The following is a 22,952-nucleotide window of genomic DNA, read 5'->3' as shown; positions in this document are numbered from 1 at the left end:
ACTCCTGGATCTTGTCTTATTCTTCAGGCAGCACAAGGTTAGCCCCAGTGACAAGTATAGCTTTGGACAACATTGACCCCTTGTGGGCAGTGAGAGAATAGCATTGTCAGTTTCTGAAAGGAGACTGGATGAGATCTCCAGGAGTGGAAGAATAACAAAAGCAACATAGGGATAGGACCAGGGCCGGCTCCAGGGTTTTGGCCGCCCCAAGCAGACCAAAAAAAAAAAGCCGCGATCGCGATCTGCGGCGGCAATTCGGCAGGAGGTCATTTGCTCCGAGGCGGAGTGAGGGACCGTTGGCCGAATTGCTACCGAATAGCTGGACGTGCCGCCCCTCTCCCGAGTGGCAAGCTGGTGCCTGGAGCCGGCCCTGGATAGGACCTTTTTTCATAGGTGCCGACTCTGTGAGAAAAAAATAGTGGGTGCTCAGCACCCACTGGCAGCCCCAAGGATCAGCTCCTCCCCCTCCCCCACAGCCCTCCCGCCCACCACAATCAGCTGTTCAGTGGTGTGCCAGAGGCGCTGAGGGGAAGGGAGAAGAGCTGGGGCAGGAAGAGGTGGCGGGAGGGGCAGGGGTGGACAGGAAGGGGTGGAAGTGGAATCTTGGGGGAAGGGGTGAAGTGGGAGTGGGGCCTGGGGCGGAGCAGGGGGTGTCGAGCACCCTTCAGGAAGTTGGCACCTCTGCCTTTGCTGCTCAGGGAGGAGCATTAAGAGGGGCTAAATGAAGGACTCACCAAACACAGGTTAACATTCTTAAAATTGGTTAGGTAAATCTATATGCTCTTCATGTCAGAGGTGGGGAGCATTCAAAACTCCAACTTCATTGGAAGTTGAAAATGCTGAGCATGTCTGAAAAGTCAGGCCTTTAGGGCAATAGGAAGGGTTGGCAGGTTTTCAGCAATACACTTAAAAGAAAAAAACAGATATTTGGAAGAAATATCACATTAAACATCCATGACCCAACAATTGTGCTAAATGGGTTAAGTTTTGCAGGACCTGGAATTCCAGGATCATTTTGTTTTACAGCATTTGAAATTTTTTAAAACATCAAGATTTTAATAGGACAGCAACTTAATTTTGGACCCAGTCCTGCAAATCATAGACCTTAAGGTCAGAAGGGACCATTATGATCGTCTAGTCTGATCTCCTGAACAACGCAGGCCACAGAATCTCACCTACCCACTCCTGTAACAAACCCCTAACCTATGTCTGAGCTACTGAAGTCCTCAAATTGTAGTTTAAAGACTTCAAGGTGCAGAGAATCCTCCAGCAAGTGACCAGTGTCCCATGCTGCAGAGGAAGGCGAAAACCCCCCCAGGGCCTCTGCCAATCTGCCCTGGAGGAAAATTCCTTCCCGACCGCAAATATGGCGATCAGCTAAACCCTGAGCATGTGGGCAAAACTCACCAGCCAGACACCCAGGAAAGAATTCTCTGTAGTAACTCAGATTCCACCCCATCTAACATCCCATCACTGGCCGCGGTTCGCCGCTCCAGGCCAATGGGGGCTGCAGGAAGTGGCACAGGCTGAGGGACATGCTGGCCGCCCTTCCTGCAGCCCCCATTGGTCTGGAGCGGTGAACCGCGGCCAGTGGGAGCCGTGATTGACCGAACCTGTGGACGCAGCAGGTAAACAAACCGGCCCGGCCCGCCGGGGCTTTCCCTGAACAAGTGGTGGCCCTAGTTTTGAGAACCACTGCCTACTGCAGCAGCATGATCCTGAATGTTCAGCCCCTACACAGGGCCTGCAGGATACATTTCAGCTGAAATGTGCCAGCTGTTTAACAGCATGGATCAACCGTTACGCAAGCAATTAGGGCAGGAGGTGATGGATACTGTATCCCACTGAATCTGCAGAGATGGTTTGACATGGGATAGTTGCCTGATTTGAGCAAGACACTGAAGTTAATACCCCTACCTACCTGTTGCAGAAGAGTCATGGGATCTTTAATGACCACTGGGGTCAAGACCTTGTTTTTGCTCTCTTCCCTCTGGACTCTGCTCCTTGTGTCCAGCATTTCCTCCATGGAGAAGGAAGGAGATCATGTGGCATACAGTGTTGATCTGGTTTTTAAATAACTAATCAAAATACAGGAGTAACACATAGAGACTATTTTAAAAATAAGTTTTCTGAAATTTATTTCATTGGCATCACTGCCTTGTTTCCACTAGGGGGCACCAGAGATCTCCAGAAAGGCTTCAACATTGCTCCTTCTGCCTTTAAATTCTTTGAAATAAGGTAAGAAACTAAAAGCAAATTTATATTTTCTGTTTAGTGGTCGGTGCTCTCATTAGTACTGTTCCCTTCCTTACAGTATTGCTTCCTCTTTGTAGGGAGTTTTAAATAGAGGCAACGTGGTCTAATGGCTATGGGCATTGCTGCTCTGGGGACCTGGGCTCTATTCCCAGCTCTGCCACTGACCTGCTGCGGGGCCTTTAGCAAGTCACTTCACCTCTTGGTGTCTTTGCTTTGTCTATAGAGGCAGTAAGCTCTTTGGGGCAGGGAAAGGCGGAGGGATAGCTCAGTGGTTTGAGCATTGGCTTGCTAAACCTAGGGTTGTGAGTTCCTTCCTTGAGGGGGCCACTTAGAGATCTGGGGCAAAATCAGTACTTGGTCCTGCTAGTGAAGGCAGGGGGCTGGACTCAATGACCTTTCAAGGTCCCTGCCGGTTCTAGGAGATAGGATATCTCCACTTATTTATTTATTTTACTGTTGTTGACACATGCCAAGCATGATGGGCCTATAGGTGCTAGTGTGGGTCAGATGTTGTTGTTTCTGCCTGCATTTTCTTACCACTTTTTGGGCACGTTGTCCAAGTACCGTTTGGTTTGTATGTTGAGGTCAGTGGGAGTTTGGGCAGGGCCAGGACTGTGGCTCAGGCAGTATGGGTAGCAGTGCCATTATAAAACACCTACCATCAGCAGCTCATTTACCAGAGCCCAGGCTGTGACAGGATTAGGGGCCAGATCTGAGTGTTATCTGCTACACATGAAAGACCAGAGCCTATCTCCATGGCCTGGCCAAATAGCCAAGCTGGGAAAATGTGTGGCAGGGGAAGTGTGGTAGGATAGGAGGATCACTGAGGATAATGGAGAATACAGATCATTACCCTGGCCTGTCCATGCCCTAAACCCACCCACCACACCCCTGACACACTGTCAACAGAGGGTGCTTGATGGTAACAGCGAGTTAAGTAACTGCTTGATCTCTGCTGTGCTGGGGCGAGTCTTTTGGTGCAGAAAGTCCTGGGTTCTGTTCCCACTGATGAGACCCTCCAGAGGGGATCTGTCTAGCACATCGAGTTAACTCCTTTGGGGTAAAGCCGCTCAAAGAAACTTGAAATTTTTTTTTCCAATAAGAAATAAGAATACATTTTTCATGAACGTTTTTATGCAATAGGAGACCCTCAGTTTCAGTCAAGGGGAAAGATTTCCAAGAGCACCTAATGACTCAGGTGCCTAAGTCCCAAATTTCAATAGTGATGTGGACGTTTTGGCTCCTAAGTCCCTTAGGGCATGTCTACACTGCAGCAGGAACACGTCTCCCAGCCCAGGTAGACAGACTTGGGCGGTCAGGGCTCACGCTAGCATGCTGAAAATAGTGGTTGAGACATGGCCGCTCAGGCTGCCGCTCTGGCTCTCAAGCCCACCTGGCCTCCTGGAGAGCCTGGGCTGCAACATCTACACAGGTAATTTTAGCATGCTGGCTCAAGCCCCACTGGTGTGTCTGGGCTGGGCGGCTCACTCCCAGCTGCAGCGTAGACATACCCGTAGGCAGTTTTCAAAATTTTACTCTACCTCTACTTTGGAGCCTTTGGGATGAGTCTGGTGTATCCCTGTAGACAGGCATCCTTATGTCTGGGGCGCCCCTGTGTGCCCAGACACAGCATTGCAGGGGACTTGGCCTCCAATATTCTCTCTGACAGCCACCGGCTCTGCCGGTCCCTTCTCTGGACTCCCTTCCCGGGTCTGCTGGGGCTCAGCCCTCTGGTCAAGTCATGCACTGTTCAGTCCCCTTCCAGGGTTAACTAAAGGTCCAGCTCCACAGCCAAGTCCCAAATCAAATACTCCAAGCTAGTAGTTCTTCTGCCCCTCAGACTCCTCCAGTATCCTCTGTTCCTTCTCTGGCTGGATTCCTCTGCAGCCTCCCTTCCCCAGGGATTCTGCCAGTTTTGCTGATGGATACCCTGCTGCAGTGCTTCTCATAACTGCCAGCTCTTCTGGCCCATCTGGGCTTTTCTTCTCCTCATAGGTCCCGGCTCCTCACACAGGAACCTACTCTGCTCCCTGTCTCTTTCCAGAGGGGCACTCCGCTTTTTCCTCCCTTCAGGGTCTCCTCCTCTCTGCTTGCTTCTCAGCTCTATTTAAAGTCTAGCTCCACCTCTTCCGGCCAGGAGTTAATCAATCACACCCTGGGTGGGGAGCATGACTAATTGGGGTCGGTTTCTAATTAAGCCCCATTACACGCAGCTGGGGCCACTAATTAGCTCTTAGTTATCAGCTTATGAGAGAGGCTGAGGGTTAGTTGCTAGGTCATGGGCAAGGCCCAGCCCAGCTTGCCTCAAAGGGCCAGCCTGCCCATGACAGTCCCATTCCCTACTGAACAGAGCTGTGCCTGGTACATGTGCCTGCTTCCCACATAGGCTGGGCGAGGTTGCATGGGATTGTGGAAATATATCAGGAGAGCTGCCGTTTCTGGTGTCCTGGCTTCTGACTGCAGGCCTGGCCAGTGGCCTTGTTTTAATAGTTGGTTGATGTTTTTTACTGGACCACGAGAGCTGCAGTGAACAAACCTGGATCAATATTTATTTATTTTTGATTTACGAGTACAAACAAGACTCCATCCCGGTGTGGCCTTATGCCCCATATTCTTCATAGTAATATTATTATGATATGATTATGGCATAACTATGATGTATTTTATATAAGATATCATTGAAAAGGTTATGATTCACTGAATATAATTGTCCTATTTGTGTGCATGTATCATTTTGGTATCTGAAGTTAGGAATATTATCTATGCATCTATTACAAATGTGTTTATACCTGGGGAATGCCCCTAGATGGCTGGCTGGGAAGGGCCATTAGGGAGAACAATAGGTCTTAGAAGACGCTAATATCCCACCAGGGAGCCTTCCTAAGGATGCTACAAACAGCTTCTGACTCATGGCTGCTATGGCCCTACAGAGACATGTGACCAAGTCACCTGGTACTGGACTCCATCATAGAATACCAATGTTTTTCCACTTCCACTAAAAAGTTGGAGACAAAGGGTTCCCGTCATATGCAAAAGCTATTTAAGGCAGGGGAGTGACATCATTGTGGTTCTTCACTGACTCCCCGGCCAAAGGAGACACTTGGAAACACCCGAGAAACAAGGATTGAACTGGGGGAGAAGGGTTGAACCCTGGCTAGAGGAATTTCTAGCCTGTGAAAGGTATATCTGGGGTTTTAAGCTGAAAGCAAGTGCAGCTTGCCCTCAAGAATCTCTGCAAACTGCCTAAACCAACAGTTAGGGTGAGAATTTGCAGGGGAGTAGAGTCACAGTTCCACCTTCTGTTCCTTTCTCCCTGCCCTGTTGGTGGTGAGCTGCCCCTGGTGGGTGGAGAAGGGACAAAGTGGTAGCAGGAGTGCAGGGGGCTGCAGTTTTGGCCTGCCCACGTGCAGTCTCTTACTCCCTTTCCCCCCATTGCACAGTTGTGTAAAGTGGGGAGGCATGATGCTTCCAGTTGTGAAAAAATCTGCACAATGTGCCGTGAGTGGGACCTCATGTTGGCTTCAGTAGTGGGCGGAGCTTGCTTGGATTGGGTTGGGTTTGAGACTGTACCAGCACATGCAGTCTGACCCCTGAGAGGAAGGATAAGCCAGTGGCTAGGGCATTAGCCAGAAACCTGGGTTCAATTCCCTGCTCTGCCAGAGACGTCTGTGTGACCTTGGGCAAGCCACTTTGCCTTTCTGTGCCGCTGTTCCTATCTGTAAGCTGGGGATAATAACACTGCCCTACCTCATGGAGGTGTTGTGAGGAAAACATGTTAAAGGTTGTGAGGTGCTCAGATACTAGGATGATGAGGGCCATAGCAGCCAGGCATTCTCAGCTCGCTTCAAAGACACATGGATAGGAGGGCAACTCAGCACTTCTTCTGTGAGGTGAAAGCACTATATTATTAGTGCAACAATTTATTATTTGTATTCATTAGTGTTGGAAGTGCCATGGTGTGTCTGCTTCTTGACTGGAATCTTTAACATAGGGATTTAGCTGGACAGTTAGGAAGAAGATGGGTAAATTGGGCTTGATCCTGCATGGTGCTGAACACTTTGGCCCTGATCCAGCAAAGCAGTTAAGCATCTGCTTAGCTCTAAATTTATAAATCATCCCATTGAAGGCAATGAGGATTACCCACTTCCTTGAAGTTAAGCATGTATTTAAGAGCTTTGCTGGGTTGAACCCATGATGCTCAGCACCTTGCGGGATTGAGCCCTTTCTGCAGAGAGGAAAGCAGGGGGCAATTGCCTGTTTTGCAAAGAGTGCATGGGGCAGGGAATTCAGCCTAGGTCACTGATCCTGACCATCTCTCCCCCCCCTGTGATTTTAAATCAGTAGCAGAATGTATAACCTCACTTATATTTCTAAAAAATAATTTTCTAAAGCACTGTTCCAAACAAAGACAGTCCTATTTCCATCACAAGTTGGGGGTGGGGGGACCCTGCCTAGAAGTAGCAGAGTGATCGGAAAAGATTGTCTTTGCCCTTGACCTGTGAAATGTCTTATTACGGGATCTCTGAAAAGTGCTGATCTGTTAAGTGTTTAAGCGACACAACGTGCCTTCAGTGCTTCTGCAGTTGGAGAACTGGTGCCAATCTGATCAGCATTAACTACAGTTGCAGAGGTTTGCCACATCCTAGAGCTATCACTTTGCCTTACCTCACTAATAACACTCCCCACTTATTCCACTCTCCCCCCTCCTACCTTACTCCCTCCCTTGTGTCAGTGTGTGCATGCATTTGCATGTCTCTCTCCTGCTCTCTGGTGTATTTCACCTCTTGTGACTGCTGCAGGCTCCTCCTGCAATCTGCAAAGGGAAACTTCCCTGCAATAGGCTTGGCTCTTCCTCTCTGATCCCAAGTCCACTTGCCTCAAACCAAGACTCCCCAGAAAGGAAACTTGGCTCCCTCCCTTCCCCCCATCCGTCCAAACTGCACAGCAGTGCAGTGCCCACAGCTGCTATTTTTCCCGAGCTGCAGCTTCAGGTTGTTGCTGCCCTACTCCTGGCTCCTATTTCAGTCTCTTTGCTGCTTTCTCCCCTCTCGCAAGGTAGGTGGTTTCTTTTGTTTGACTCCCTAAGATCTCCCACCAGTAACTGCATCATCCCCTTACTGATCTGCTTTCAGCATGATTTTAAGTCCTCTAGCTGGGGGGGCGACTGTAATAGTTGGCTAGTGCTTTGAATGTTTTGCAGGCAATAACTTAGTCACTTTCTGGAATAGGGCAGATGTCTCAAAGTGTGGAAGCCGCAAAGGAAGAATGCTAAAGGAACAACGGCTCAGGATCAGAAGCAAAGGTGATTCAAAGTAAAGTCTGCTCCCTTCTGAACTTTCTTCTCTGTGACGAAGTGTTTGCAAGGGGGCTCAGAATACTGTGTGATTTCTTTGGGGAAGGAACTTAGGGTAGTCAATGGTCCATGTAGTCCTGTATCTCTGCTGTGGTAGTGTCCAGTACTGGATGCTTCAGAGGAACATGTAAAAAAACCCTAATTAGTAATTAGATGATCATGTACCCCTGGGAAAGTTTTCTTCTACCCCCATGCACAGTGGTTGGCTTATGTTCTGGTGGATGTGTGTTTATAACCTTTTATGAATGACTGTTCTAGCTAGTCTAACTGTGACTATTATTATTCATAGACATCTCTAAACCTGTTCTTAATCCTACGGGGCTCTTGCTCCATTGTAAAGGATGTGCTACTTGCACGGTGAGATTAAACCCCTTGAGGCAATTGTTAAATAGCTGTGCCTTTTCTTTTTCTTTTAATGGCTGCGGATAAAATAGCTGGTCTTAAAGAAAACAAAGGAGACACGACAATGAGTCTGCAGGTGCTTTGATGTCAACCCTCCCCCCCCCCAATCTAAGTGAGGGCTTCCCATCCCTATAAACGTGCTGATGACCAGTGCTACTCTTAACAAGGCATAGGGCGCACTGGTCATTCGAGCCTTTGCCATTCTGTTAATGGAACGGCGAATGATTCGATCATGAAGGCTAATGCTAACCTAAAGTATTAACATAGCACTAGCTCTAGGGAAAGACCAGTGGCTGGTTTTCACCGTTAAGCAATGCTTGGCAAATTTAAAAAGGGAAACATCAAAAAGTGCAGAAGGATTATCGTCGTACAGGATGGCTTATTTTAAATAAATACAGCCAAGTCTCCCATTTTACCCCAAACATCCTCTCTGAAGCCAGCTTAACTGAAAGCAAGACCTGTGTCCCTCTGGATAGGTCCTGTGTCGAGGTACTGCCAAGATGCAAATGAAAAAGCTATGAACTCCAGTACAACAAGGACTCATAATGGATATGGCAACTGACCTCTAACAGTTGCTGCTGATGGCTTTGCTATAATGTGAAGGCGCCACAATGGGATCCTGTTTTATGGCCATTATCACAACATACTGTCGTACAGGCTGTGTTTTGAGTTTATTAGTAGACGTGAAGTACCTATCTTCACTGCAGCCTTTTACTGTAGTAAGAGCAAAGCATCCTTCTGATGTGTTCTTGTTTGCTCAGAGAGTAAGTTCTGTAGCTGGAAAAGTATTGCCCTTGGGTTTATGTTAAAGGTCTGGAGTGATTCCTCAGCCTGTTCAGTTTAAAGGCAGCAGCAGAAATCATGCTCTGATTTGTTTTATTATTGGAGATATTTTCAGCCCTGTGAAATGACCACTTGGGGTTCAGGGTCTTTTTTAATAGTTTGCATCATTTTTAGCCTTTTGTAAAAAGCAAACTTTCTCACTCTTTGCTAGTGAAAGTGAGCTCTGAGCAAGAGCTCAATTGCAGCAGTTCAGATGAATTGCCATTAGCTTCAGCTTATAAAGTACTCTGGAGATGGGATGCATTGTGGGCCTGATTCTGCACGGTGCAGGCATCCCCTGTGAGGTACTGAGTGCTCTCAACTCCTGTTAACATCATGGGGAAGTGAGGATGCTGAGCCTCTCTTACTGGTACTCAGCACCTCACAGGATCAGCCTCTCCTAAATTGCTGATGGTTATTAATTTATAGTAGTATAGGATCAGTGATGAATGCATGTCCTATGCTGTAATAATTTTACTTCAGAAAGGGAAATAAAATGTATTTTAGAAAAAGTAGTAGTAACAGCCAGATTTTGTTACCCTTACTGGCATTAAATGGTATCTTTCTCGGCATGTCGGCCTGTGAAAGCCAGTGAGATTACTCATGGAGTAAAGCACTCTTTGTCATGAGTAAGGTTATCAGAATCTGGCTTTAAGGTCAAAGATGAACCCAAATCAAATCTCCTGCTACAAAGGGAGGAGTGGGTTGGAATCCAGTTGCAGATCCATGTCTGAATTGCACAAATCACCAGTTTCTATAGAATCCATCTCCTAGAACTGACACCTCTAACCCCGAACTTCAGAATGTTAGAAATCCAAAACCAAACTGAGTGGCTTGGGCCCATTTTATTCAGCTCTCAAGTCGGGAGAGACTTAAACACGTGCTTAACTTTTGACTTCAAGGGGACTTCAGCACATTCTTAGCGTTAACCTTTCCTGACTCAGGGTCTGAGGCTGGCAGTGAGTTTGTGCTATTGCATTTCTAAGCTTTGGAAACAAAAACAAAAGTTAGCGAGAAGAAGCTGGAGTGTGAAGCTGCAGGGAAAATGGAAGCGGGCAGGAAAGAGAATGGGATGGTGAGAGGTGAGCTAGCGTGTTTGTTTATGTGAGAGAGAACTCACAGTCAGGAGGGAGTCAAAAGCTTAGTCAGAGGAGACAAACCACATGGGTCAAGGTCAGAGCTGGTTGCCCTTCTTTCTCTGTTTCAAATATCTTTATTGATTGAAGAGGAACAAAACAAGACCCCCGCCCACAATCAAGCCCCACTCATGAAGCCAGTCTTAGAAAGAAACCTCCTCTGTGTTTCTCTTTCCCTGTTTGCTGTAGCATTCATCTCACTCTGTTCTGTAGTCTACTTTCCAAGCTGTGTATGATCAGCACCCGCTTCCCACCTTGTTGGGTCTGCTCCCGCACCACAGCGCTGCCTGGCTCTGCTCAGTTTTCTGCCATGATCCCTGGATTATGAAGATGTCACATTTTCTAGAGTTCCACACTCCATTTGGCCTTGTATGCGTTTCATTCTACAATGGGCATTTTTGGCCAACTTAATATTTTTTGTTTTAAGCAGTGTTTGCAACCAATCTGTTTTGCTGCCCCATCTATTTTCTTTCCCCCTCATTCTCTCCCCACATGACTTCCTTTCTAACTTCATAGTGATTTTCATCTGTCCAAAGAAGACCACATGAATAAAATGTTAACCATTTTAGCATCTGATCCAGCAGTCCTTACTCAGATACAATTCCCATTGGCCTACCATGGCAGTTTTGAGTGAGTAAGGACTTCAGGTTCATATCCATAATCTTTCCTTCGACCTCTGTGTATTCTGTTTTTAATGATCCTTCCTTTTTTATGTTGCAATACAGAGAGTTTTGCCACTTTTAATTAAATCATGTATCTTGCTGAATCAACCTGTTAGTTCTGCTTACAGAGGATAGTTCCCATTTTTTTTAATTAGCTTGCATTCTACCCTTAAATGGTCACAGAAAAATCTGAATCGCCTGCAAAGCCTCCCCTGTAAGGTTGAAGCCCTCCCACCCATGGATGGACATGTAGACTGTTGTTCTCTCATTTTAATTTCTGTACTGTATCTAGCTATCACAGGGAATAAGCGGTGTGTGTGTGTGTGTGTGTAGCTTGAGGTGCTAATATAAAAATAAGCCTATATTAATGGTCTATATGTAAACACGTAAAGGATGAGCTGTGCAGTAGGTGAGTTATAACATCATCTGCAGCACCATCCCGTCACCCCTGGAACTCTCATTGTCTGCAGTGGGAATTCTGGCCACCAAAAGAATAATGAATTGAGTTCCTAATGCTTACAGTAGAGGGTGTGAGACTCAGGACTCCTGGGTTTTGCTCCTGGCTCTGCATCTAGCTTGCTGTGTGATCTAAAATACTTACCTGTCATACCTCGTAGAGAGGTTTATGATGAACAATTAATATTTGCAAAGAATGTTGAGGTCAGGGTGTGAGGTTCTATGAAGATTTAAAGTGGTATTATTTATGGTATTATTTATTAAGATAATGTCTTCTAGTAACCTCCTTCCACACACTCATACCCTTAGGTAACAGACATCATGGAATTGGAACTACAAAAGATAAATACGAATAAGTTAAAATGTTTCTGTGAAGGAAGTTGAAAGAACAATTTCTTTTGCATTCGTTAATATTCAGTAATGGATGACCATGCCCACAGTAAATTTATTTGACATTCGTAATTAGTGAGTAATAGATAACCATGCCCACTGTAATTGAAAATCAAATTTTACAGTGGATTGATTAATGGTAAAGAAAATCTGTAACCTTATATAATTCCTAAACTGAGGATATCATTTGCCATGAGCTGATTTGCAATTTCCTCTAATTTATTCATTAATTGAAGGAATTTTATTATTTTTAGAAGGTTCTTTTAACTCTCTGGCTTGATCTCAGACAGCTGTGAGTATTTACTGTCTGAGCTGTGTTGGTTAGTTGGGATTGGTCAGACAGGTAACATGGTATTATTTCTCTTCCCGTGGTTGAATTGAGAATGTCATTACTTCCAGTTTGTCTTCTCACTCCTGGTAACTTAAAACGCGTGACTTTAAAATTCAGTTCCCATGAACTTTCACGCAGAAAAACTTAATTGCATGAAGGTGTGTGGGAAGCAAATACCTGAGGCATGGCTGAAGAAAATTCATTGAGGGCCACATTCTGATTCCCTACTCACATTACTCCCAGCCCGAAAAATGCACGGTGATTATTTGTGGAATTGTTTTTAGTGTTCACTCAGCCCCACCCAGTCTTTCCTGTGCCTTAAAGTTCTTTATTTCATTCTCTTTCAAACATGCTATTAGATTGAATTTTCAATAAACACTATATACAGGCAAGGATCTTACATTTTTTTAATATGTAAGAACCCACTGTTACAACTTACTTCCCTCGCATAGTAACATACGCAGCCAGCAGACTTAGAATAATATCATGTTAAAGAGACTGTGGGCCTGATCCTGCACTCCCAGTGCACTGTCAAATCGTACTATAGTCAATGGAAATTTGAGGTACCTGGGGCGTATGGCATGAAGCCTGTGTAACATGTTTCTTAAGGTTTATGAGCAAGATTAACTTTGGTTTGGGGCCCAGTTGTGCAACACTCATTCATAGTGATGAGCATCTACCCTTGTGAGAAGACCAGCTGAAGTCAATGGAACTACTCCTGGGAGTGAGGACTCATCAGTATAAGGTGTGCACAGTTGGATCCTTGATGTTTACTCCCCTGGGTTTGTACAGTGCTTAGCACAATGGCGCCCTGGTCTTGATTAGTTGTGAGGGGCTGCTGATTAAGAATAATAATGATGTTCTTCTCCCTTCTGAGGCTCATTTGGTTTTGACACCATACGTTAACAGCCTGGCAAATGTGTGGCGACGAATTTGCAATGTTCCTTCGTCTGTGACAATGACGGTGAGATGCTTCTTTTCTCTTTCCCCAGGTTCTAGACATAGCAAGTTCTACAGATCTTCTGAGAGAGCACTAGATGGTAATGCTAACTTCAGCGCTATGCATCCCAGGCTGGTGATGTAACCGCACGAGAGACCTTTGGGCAAACTTCACCATGGGCGCAAACACCTCCAGCAAGCCACCGATCTTCGATGAAAATGAAGAGGGTAAGAGCACTTTTTTACTGTTCTGTTTAAAAGAACAGATGGTCCCTATGTGTATTCCACACGTGGGATACGCATGTGCACCAGGTACCGCACTTTCTTGCAAGCAGTGTTTGTTGTCTTGCACCTGCGCTGCAGCTCTCCTTGTGCTTCCATCCCTGGGGATAAAGGGTGGTGCGGGCCGACATCTCTCAAGTTCTTTCTTACCACCACATGGTCTGGGTTGGACTCTTCAGTGTCCTCAGCTCCGTTTTGCTGTGTCATTCCTGTAAGAATTGTATAGAGTTCATTTTTTAGTAGTTTTTGTAGTATAGCATAGCATAGATAGTTAGATAGCATTTTTCTCCTGCCCAGGGACTTTTCCCCCAAGAAGTCTGGCATTATGCCCAGAGTCCTGGGGTTCAAAAACTATGTTTCCTGTTCTAACACCTTTTCTGTGAGTGACTAACATCAATGCTGTCTTTACTGCCTGGGCGATGCTCACATCTCTGCCAAATGCAGCATCTGTCTCTCTTCTCCCCCCAGAACTCATGAGGGTCAGGAACTGAGACTCAGAAAATACGTCATGGAGAAGGCAATGAAGCCCAGTCAGATCTGGGCTGGGGACCCTCCCCTGTACATTAGCCTCAACAAGCAGGCAGTACCCTCTGAGTATGAGCTAATTCAGGAATGGAGCTAATTCTGTTAAGCCTAAAGAGATGGCTTCAAAGGAGAGAAAGAGGCATTGTCATAGACATAAGGACAAGTTATCTATGTCTAAGATTGCCCTGAAAAGAAGGGATCCTTCCCTGACCCTGTCAGACTCGGGAAAGCCAGCGCACCTGTCTTAGGCCCAACTATATCTTTTCAACAAGAGAAGGAGGTGTACAAGGGTATGTATCGAACAGTTCCAAAACCGGCACTGGTGGTGAAGACTCAGGATAGACAGCTCCTAGTGCTCCCATCCACTTCGGGTACCGAGGCTGTACGATAGCAACATGGTCCCGGTGGGAGCTGACTGCCATGGTGACCAAAGAGTCTCCAGATCAGCCAGCTTCACCAGTGGACTCTCCTCATACTCCAGGACAGTCGGAGACATGCATTTCCCCGGAAGACATATTTACTCTCCCCATCCGCATTCACAGATCCTATTGGATCCATGTATATTCTGGGATGTTGTTACACCAGAGGAGGAGTCTGTCACAAGGAGGTGGAATCATTCCCCCTTTCACCCACCAACCTTGAAGCACAGTCCTTGGTACTGTTGATCCTGCTGGTGATCAGGGATCCGGCCTTTGCTTCCGATCAGTCGGAGGCTCCACAGGATTCTTTGGGGCACTGAGGAGAGGTGGCCCCAGACAGAAGCCCTAGAAGATGAGGGTTCCAACCTCCAAACAGACACAGGTGGTACCCTATGCTGTGGGGTCCCCCCTCCATTAGTGGAGACATTTTATTGTCAATATTGGGGATCATGGGAACCCTACCCCAGACACCCAGGCTCGGTGCACAAATTCTGTTTACCATTACCTGGCCGTACGCAACCAGCCCCTTTGAAGTATTTGGAGGAGGAAGGAGGATCTGACAGTTCCAGTGGTTCCAGGATCAATCTCATCAGGGTCACTGGATGAGGCAGCCTCTCCATCTTCTCCGTCTCTGCTGGATGACTTTAAAAAATACCAAGAGCTTATGCACAGAGTAGTGGCAGAGCTACAAATCCAGCTGGAGGAAACTCAGGAGCCTCAGCACAGCTTACTAGACATTCTGCAACCCTCCCGTCCCAGAGTGTCCTTCCCCATCAACAAGGCCATCATGGATCTAGCAAAGGCGGTCTGGCACACCCCTGCTTCTTGTGCTCCCACTCCTAAGAGGGCTAAGAAGTGCTACTTTGTCCCATCCCAGGGGGAAGAGTTCTTGTTTTCTCACCCTCTGCCAAACTCCCTGGTGGTGCAGGTGGTTACAAAGCGGCCCAAGCAAGAGCACTCAAAGGCTACTTCCTCTGATAAGGGATACAAGAGACTCAGCCTTCTGGGAAGAAAGGCCTTCTCTTCCATCTTCCTCCAGTTCAGGCTCTTTAATTATCAGGCTGTCAATAACCTCAATTTTCAATGGGATAGATAAGTTCAACGATGAACAAAACACCTAGAGTGAAATGTCACTCTGAGATCCACATAACAGCCCCTATTCTGTAATCGCAGATCACCCAAACTTATTGGTTAAGCAAAAGCCATTCATGCCTTTTGACTGCACACACCAGCTATTACTTCACTTGCCTTGCCCAACTACCAGACGGTTTATAATGCCCACCTGAGGGTGGGGTTTGAAGAGTGATCCTCCCCCTGGGAGCCATTGGTTTTGAGAAGTGCCAGGCAAATCCCCTGATGATTTGAGGGTGAGAACTGCTGGGTTTTGGAAATGATAAGAGAGCTTCTTGGGGGGTTGGCAGTCACCTCAGTCACATGAGGAGTGCTGGATTTAAGGGTGGTGGGAAAACAACTTGAGGGCTGAGTGTTTCCCTGCCTGCTTTGGGCTTGGTGGGAAAGCTGCTTCAGGAGTGTCAACCAGTATCATCGTTGGAGGGTCTTGATAACTTTGCCCTTCCAGGCCACCGTACTAGTTGTCACCATGAAACTAGAGCTCAGGGTTGGTATTACAGAACATGAGTATGCGTTATCACAATATTAGCTCTGAGAGATAGTTGTCTTGGTGCTGCCATGATTATAGATGCAGCCTTTCAAATATGGCTCCATAAACATTTCCTGATGCACAACGAGAGTCAGTTTATTAACTACCATATATGCTTCCACATGGCTGCATCAATACAATACATAAATAAATACAATACATAAAATGCAGGTGACACAACATATAAGCTACTGTCCTAGACAGCTAAAAGTAATACTGGTCAAATACTGAAAGATAACAGTATTTAATCATTAAAATGCTCAGTTTATCCTAGGAAACTTTGACTTCCACAGTAAGTTTTGAGTTTGGTTCAACACCTTATGAAATATATTTGATATTTATCAGTTGCAAAATGAAATCTTTGAAGTGCCTGTTTGATAACACTCACAATAACCTTTCATATTTTTATGCATGATGAAAGGCAGCAAAATATTAAATGTTAAAAATACTGGAATGGTTGGAACAGTTTTGTTTACTAGTTGCTCAGTTGCTCAGACCAGGGTTAGAGAAGAAACAGGAAGCTTTATACAAAGTGGTGTCCAATCAGCAGCCTGCTGCTAGTCATCTGATCCTACTGAGTCAGCAGGTACAGCATCTGGTTACAGGGCCATTGCTGCTATTCCCTTATCTGCCTTCACAGTGTGGTGGTGCAGCGGGTAAGGCTCTTGCTCTGTAACCCCATGGACCTGGGTTGGAGCTCTGTGGAGGCTGGCAAAGGATGGAAGTGTTATGGGGGTAGTATGCCTCAGGTGAAGGGAGTTTCTGCAGCCAGAACTCCCTTTCCTGATTATCAGGAATGGTGTTGATAGGCTGTACTGTTAGCTGAGATTGGCATTCCTTAGTTAGCCTGAAAAATAGGGAGCAGGGGTGTGTGCTGGAGCCCAAGCAGAAACCAGTGCCACCCCCAAGTCTATTTCAGGCCTGTGCCTCAGAGCACAATCTACTATTCAAACACCAAATTCACGAAGTAACACAAAACAGCCCTGGCCACTGCAGGACTCTGAGTATCTCTCTTCATCTTCACGAAAAGAATACAGCCCTTCTTTTAGTCCCCTGCTGAACCGTGTGTCAGGCAAGCAGTCCTTAGCCCTTTCCAGCTGTTTCACCCTGCCACAGTATGGAAATGGGGAGCTGGGGAATGCTGGCCTGCCTTGCTGCACAACTGTTGGGCAGAATGCCTGCCTGGCTCTCCGGAGAGCACTAGGAGAGGAGCGTTGGTTGTACACCAGCTAACGCGCCCTGGACTCAAGGGCATAGAGCTGCCTAGGGGCCTGGACAGCTCCTAAGTCTGCTTGTTGCAGTGCACAGTGAACCCCAGGTGCTGACACACGCTGTTCCTTTGTAAAGCAAGAGCAATTACACACAGCAGTGTATTCCCTCCGCTATCCTGAGCCATCCTTCCCTGAATTTGCAGCCCCAGTTCATGGCTGCTACCATGCCATTCCCCTACCTTCTGTTTACGGTGCTCTAAGACAGGATTTCACTCTCTGAGCTCACTCAGGGAATGGATTTATGATGTTATGTTATGAAATCTGATACACCACTTCCATTATTGCTTACCGGATCGCTGGCCTCATAATAAATGCTGAGTAAGTACACGGACAACACTAGCCTGCACTTGGGCTAAACTGGCTGCTGGCCTCACTCCCTGATTATTATTAAACTACTGTTGGTTATTTTGCATTAAAGTAATTGGAAAAAATGATGGAAAAAAACCTCCATTTTGAGATTCTCCTGGAGGTTGCACCTCTTATTGCTGTACATTCGAATGCTCAGTATTGGCCTCTGTCATAATTAGCTGCCAGCACTGACTCAGCAGTATAGGTGGGTGATTTTCACTTTTCCCCTGGCCTTCCTTGGAGTGGCATGGCTGGGAGATTGTTGGTGACAAGGAGACTTCTCATCACATTAGCTGGGTCTCATTCATTTCCCATGGATTTGACATGCCTTGCATAACATCAGAGCAACATGGCTTTGCTGATGGACACTTTTATAAACTGAAAATTAAATACATTGGTAAGAGACGCAGTACCCTCTGCAAAGCAACTGTCTTAGCTTCCATTAATCTTTCAGGACAGGTGCTTTCCTGTGAGAGGAGCATTGGGGTTTGTCTGGAATGTGGCTGGTTGTAATGAATGAAAGCTGACAGGGCATTCAGCTTAGATGTGTAAATCCATTATATGGAAAATGGAGTTGGGTTTTCCAAATGTGAAGCACTGTTGCCACATGCCGTGCAGGGGTCAAAAAGTTCCGTGAATTTGATACGTATGTTAGTAATGACTTCCTTTTCATCTGTAGACAAGAGAAAAGCATGTCTGATCGTTAACGTCACATCTCAAAGGATTAAATACACTAGAACTATTCATAAACACTGTGATGCGTGGGAGACATGGCAGAAAGCGAAGGATTTCCCTCCTTAGGGGAGGATTCTCCAGACATAGACCCCAATTCAGGAAAACACGTAATGTGCTAAAATCTTTCCCTATTCAGGAAAGCATTTAAAGTATGTGTTTAAGTCCCTTTGAACTCAATGAGATTGAAGCACTTGCTTAAAGTTAAGCATGTGAGTAAATGCTTTCCTGAACAGGGAAGCTTTCAGAGCTTTAATTCACACTGGAATGGCAAATGAAAAGTATTAATGCTATGGTGTAAGTTGAGGAGCGTAACTTAAAAAATAACTTTATACTGTTTGCAGGCAGATTCTGATCATGCTACAACCTGCACAGCATTATCATCATTATCATAAATGTGCACATGCATAACCATTCATCCAAAGCTCTCAAAGCACTTTATATGTGATATTAATTCCATTATACAGTCAGTAAAAGTGATGCACAGAGAAGATAAATGATTTGCCCAGATTTACATAATATCTGATCGGGTGCGCATTGGAGTCAGTGACAAAGATTCCATTGACTTCAGCAAGTGCAAGTCCATAATGAGCCAGTGGCAGATTCAGAAATAGAGCCCAGGTGCCCTTCCTGTCTCCTAACCAGCTGTCATCTCACTGCCTCTCTTAAAGTGAACTTAAAATTCCTCCCTCAAATGTGGACGCTAATAGGAACTGTGGCATGGACACTTTTGAAATCATTATCCCTCTATGGGATGGTCTGTCCTAAACAGCTGATTGTAAAAACCTGTGCTTTTATTTTCCTCCAAGTAAAATAGGTTGGATGTTTTGTGCTGGGCAGTGTCTTTTATTACATTTTCCAATTAAATCTGTTCTTTTATGATTATAAGCTCTTTGGGGGGAGGGACAATCTCTTCCATTCCATTTGTGCAGGGCCTAGGACAATGGGGTTCTGATCCTGATTGGGGGCTCTGGGCACTACCACAATACAATAACGGTAATACTCAATGCCAAGTGCAGATGTTTGACAATCTGCATGAATCCCATAAGTCTAATGTTCATTTAAAATAAGCATTCAAAACAATCTTTAAATGAACAGAATATCAGAGCTACTAGTTGTCAGGGTAATTCATGCTTGATAATGTTATTTAAAAGGAGTTATTTTTATTAGTTGGTTCTTGTTTTGACTAAGTCTCACTGAGGACCTGATCTTCCGCCTACTGAAGCCAATGGAAAGACAATGATAGACTTCTAAGGGGCTTTGGATTGCCTTATTGCTATAACCTTTGTTCTACCTCCTCCCATCCTCTCCGTGCTGTTTGTTAACCTTATGCATCACCACTTCTGTGTTGTAAGCCCTTCTTGGCAGGCACTGTGTGTTTCTGTTTGTGCTGTAAAGGGCCCAGCAACTTTTGGGCACTATAAAAAAAATATTCCTTGAAGTCAATAGGAGCTGAAGGTGCTGAGCAACTGCCGGGAGGAACTCAGCATCTCCCAGTACTGGGCCCTAATTGCATCTGCACATCAGGTAATTGCCTGCTCAAGTATATTCTCCCGTCAGTGTTGTTGGGCTCAGTTAACAGGAGAGCAGTTGAAAGACCCTGAATGTCAATTGCATGATAAATTACTCTTGGCAAGTACTTAAATCGAAGGACTTGCTTATAAATTGTATTTATCTACTTATTTAGGGACAGATTCTGTCACCCTTACTCTCACACCAGAGTAGTACATTACTCTGTGAGTAGTTCCCTTGATTTCAGTGGGTGTGTTTCTGGAGTAATGTACTACTCAGCATGAGTAAGAGTGGCAGAATCCGGCTCTCAGTGATTTTGTCTCTCACGACTGTAGGAAAGAGATTCTCAAACTCTTTCATAGTGTGGCTCTTGCCTTAATTCAGACAGCGTCTCATGGACACTTTCCCTCTCATATCTGATCTTATGGATTGTCCCTTCCCTATTTCCAATCTTCCAATCCCTGTGATAGCTATGGCCTTTACTGACATGGACAAGTGATATTAGGAAAGCATTGAATATATGCTTTGGGACTCTTTTAATGCGAAGTAGCAGCTGCAAACAATGAAAGCCAGCATCACATACCTGCCAAATCTCTGTGGACAAGCAGTAAGTGTTTCATGGACCAGGGGTTGAGAATCCTTGCCATAAACGTGTCCTCAGATCCCACCTTCCATTGAGGACTCACCTGCCATAAACTTCCAGCTGAGGCATGGAAAATGTGATGGGCCACAAAATGTGAATGTCCGTGTCATTTTTTGCAATAATACACATCTCATTAAAGTGCATGTTGAATTGCATGACTAACTGGGCTATGCAGTGGTTCTGATTGCATACATAGATTGAGAAACTGAGTATGCAGATGGACCCCTAGATGTGCTGCTGGCTGTATGTTCAAGCAGGTACCTGACCTATTCGTTGCCAGCACAAATAAGGTGCACAATTATGCATGCATTTTTCCATGCACCTAATTTTGAAAATCACTTCCTAAATGTTCAGTCCTGGGGTAAAAACCTCACTTCTTCGGATGCATCCGAAGAAGTGAGGTTTTTACCCACGAAAGCTTATGCCCAAATAAATCTGTTAGTCTTTAAGGTGCCACCAGACTCCTTGTTGTTTTGTAGATACAGACTAACTTGATACTTGAGTCCAGGGGTAGGCAACCTATGGCACACGTGCCGAAGGCGGCATGCGAGCTGATTTTCAGTGGCACTCACACTGCCCGGTTCCTAGCCATCCATCCGGGGGGGGGGGGTTCTGCATTTTAATTTAATTTTAAATGAAGCTTCTTAAACATTTTAAAAAACGTATTTACTTTACATACAACAATAGTTTAGTTATATATTATAGACTTATAGAAAGAGACCTTCTAAAAACGTTAAAATGTATTACTGGCATGCAAAACCTTAAATTAGAGTGAATAAATGAAGACTCGGCACATCGCTTCTGAAAGGTTGCCGACCCCTGTTTCAGTCCAAGGCATGGCTGAACCAAAAAATAGGTACACTGAATGCAGTTTCATAAACATATTTGTGCAATTCATAACTGGGGAGCAAAAAGCTGAGCATATCTACCTCCACATTGAGGGAGGGGGTGAATTTCATGAGCTTACGCTCTACAATTCTCTGTGCAGTGCAAGACAATACAATTTTGGGTTTACACTCCAGAGTGGGTGTGCACTTGAGTGCTGGGCAATCCCCGAGCTGAGTCTTCCCACGCAGAGCTGACCTCAGTGTCTGTGTCTTTCTGCAGCTGGGTGTGGCTCTACCTGTGTATGTGCTAGAGGAGGCTTGAGGGCCTGGCGTAGCAGGACAGTGAGGGAGCCCAGGCTGGTGGTACCCCAATACATCAGGTGGCACCCCGAAAGAGGGGGCAACCCATCACAGATGTATGGATAATTACTGGTACCTAGATTGATCACTCCCATAGTCCCTGGGGAGATTTGGAAAGGCATGTTGGTGAGAGTGGACAAGAAGTCAGCAGAGAGCTAGAGAGGAGAGGATTTGGCTGGGAGACTGTGTTTTATAGTGTGGGGAACCCATTGTGAAGATCATTAACTACTGTTCAGTCACTATTGGAGAGAGGAGTGTTACGTACTTTGACCTGAAATCAGGCACTATTGGTATGTTGGACAAATATCATATTCCTGGATCATCATCTTTCCAAAAGCATCAACTAGCTGTAGAGGCAGATGATAGAGCCAAATATTTGAAAGGTTTCTGGTTGGAGTTCTTTTAAAACAAGGTCATTTTTTACTGAGCTAGTGGGAGGGGTGGAGGGAGGGGGTTTGATTTGTTTGTGTTTTGTGTTGTTTAACTAATGGACTCATTCAGAAGAAACCTGTCTGTTTGTTTCTATCTCTAGAAATGGCTCATTCTGTACATTGGCCTAAATAGCATTAATAATGTATCCCTTGGTACTGCTAGCCTGACAACATCAGTGATAAATGTCAATTAATACCCGGTGCCAGATGCCAAGACATTTAAAGAAGAAAGGTGTTCGTGAGCCCATGAATAAGTTAAAATGGTAGTTTGACAGACTTTTACTAGGACGTTCGTTTTATGTGGCTCAGTAGCCTGGCAGGTTCCATGTTTGTTGATCAGCAATTAGCGCAGGACTTGGAGTACGTGTTTCTGGGACTTGCTTGGGGGAAGGCACCGTCTCTTGTGTTTGGATTTGTATAGCGCCTCGCACAACAGGATCATGATTCTGACCAAGCCTCCTAGGGCTAATGTAATATAAATATGATACATATGTAACAGATCTGCATCTGACTCTACAGTCTCATCACTTTCTGTACTGCACTAAGCACACTCACTGCTCAGCTGATCGTAAAATAATGTGAATCGTTCCTTGCCTGGGTCTGCTGTACAGTAACGTAGGGTCCCACTGTCAAGCCACAGTGGCAAACCACTATTGTGCATGACTTTTATTCACTCCAGCAACCCATACCGTTTTGTTATCATAATATCCTCATGGGTTTTTTATATTGCTTTTAACAGCACCCAGGGATCCATTGTGCTGGGAAAGGCATTCTGTAAATAACTTGATTAACAATGGGGAGGATTTTCCATTCTGATAATTCCTAACAAGTAACCAAAATTCCTTAATGGCTTCTCTCTGCTGGGGTTTCATTCACAAAGGGATCTTTTTAATATTTCCTGTAAGATGGAATGTGCATTTGTCAAACGGTGACACATAACAATACCTCATTACTCCCGTTACTCAGGAAATAAACATCTATTTGTAAGAAAGATGTTGTGGGTATAAATAACATGCATCCAAACGCATGCCCCTATAGAGGTGTATCTACTTGTGCAGTCATTTAGCAGAGTCTCTGTATTGTGATAGTTCAGTATTTAATTATTCTAAAAGGTCTTTAGTTTTGCTAAGAATACAAGTGGCTTGAGAATACCCACCCAGTCAAAATGATGAATTTTGCAGAACAGAGACGTGAA

The 22,952-nt window shown here is 45.3% G+C and overlaps 1 protein-coding gene across 6 annotated transcripts in view; it reads left to right on the top strand.

Moving 5' to 3' along the window:
• The first annotated feature begins 7,173 nt into the window (after positions 1 to 7,173).
• The window catches only part of STK32A (serine/threonine kinase 32A), a 90,324-nt gene continuing 74,545 nt past the window's right edge, over positions 7,174 to 22,952 (top strand). For 2 of the 6 annotated variants that reach the window (XM_008172498.4, XM_042850847.2), the window contains exons 1-3: positions 7,174 to 7,311; positions 7,485 to 7,558; positions 12,801 to 12,975. In XM_008172498.4, the coding sequence (XP_008170720.2) occupies positions 12,924 to 12,975 (52 nt within the window). In that variant the 5' untranslated portion in view covers positions 7,174 to 7,311; positions 7,485 to 7,558; positions 12,801 to 12,923. Of the gene's footprint in view, positions 7,312 to 7,484; positions 7,569 to 12,800; positions 12,976 to 22,952 lie in introns of all 6 variants that reach the window. The other 4 variants (XM_042850848.2, XM_042850851.2, XM_042850850.2 and 1 more) reach the window with 4 other exon arrangements.

This window comes from Chrysemys picta, chromosome 8 (genome assembly GCF_011386835.1).
Source record: "Chrysemys picta bellii isolate R12L10 chromosome 8, ASM1138683v2, whole genome shotgun sequence".
Taxonomy (NCBI): domain Eukaryota; kingdom Metazoa; phylum Chordata; order Testudines; family Emydidae; genus Chrysemys; species Chrysemys picta.
Note: the sequence above shows the minus strand (reverse complement) of the source record. Positions and strands in the feature narration are given on the sequence as shown.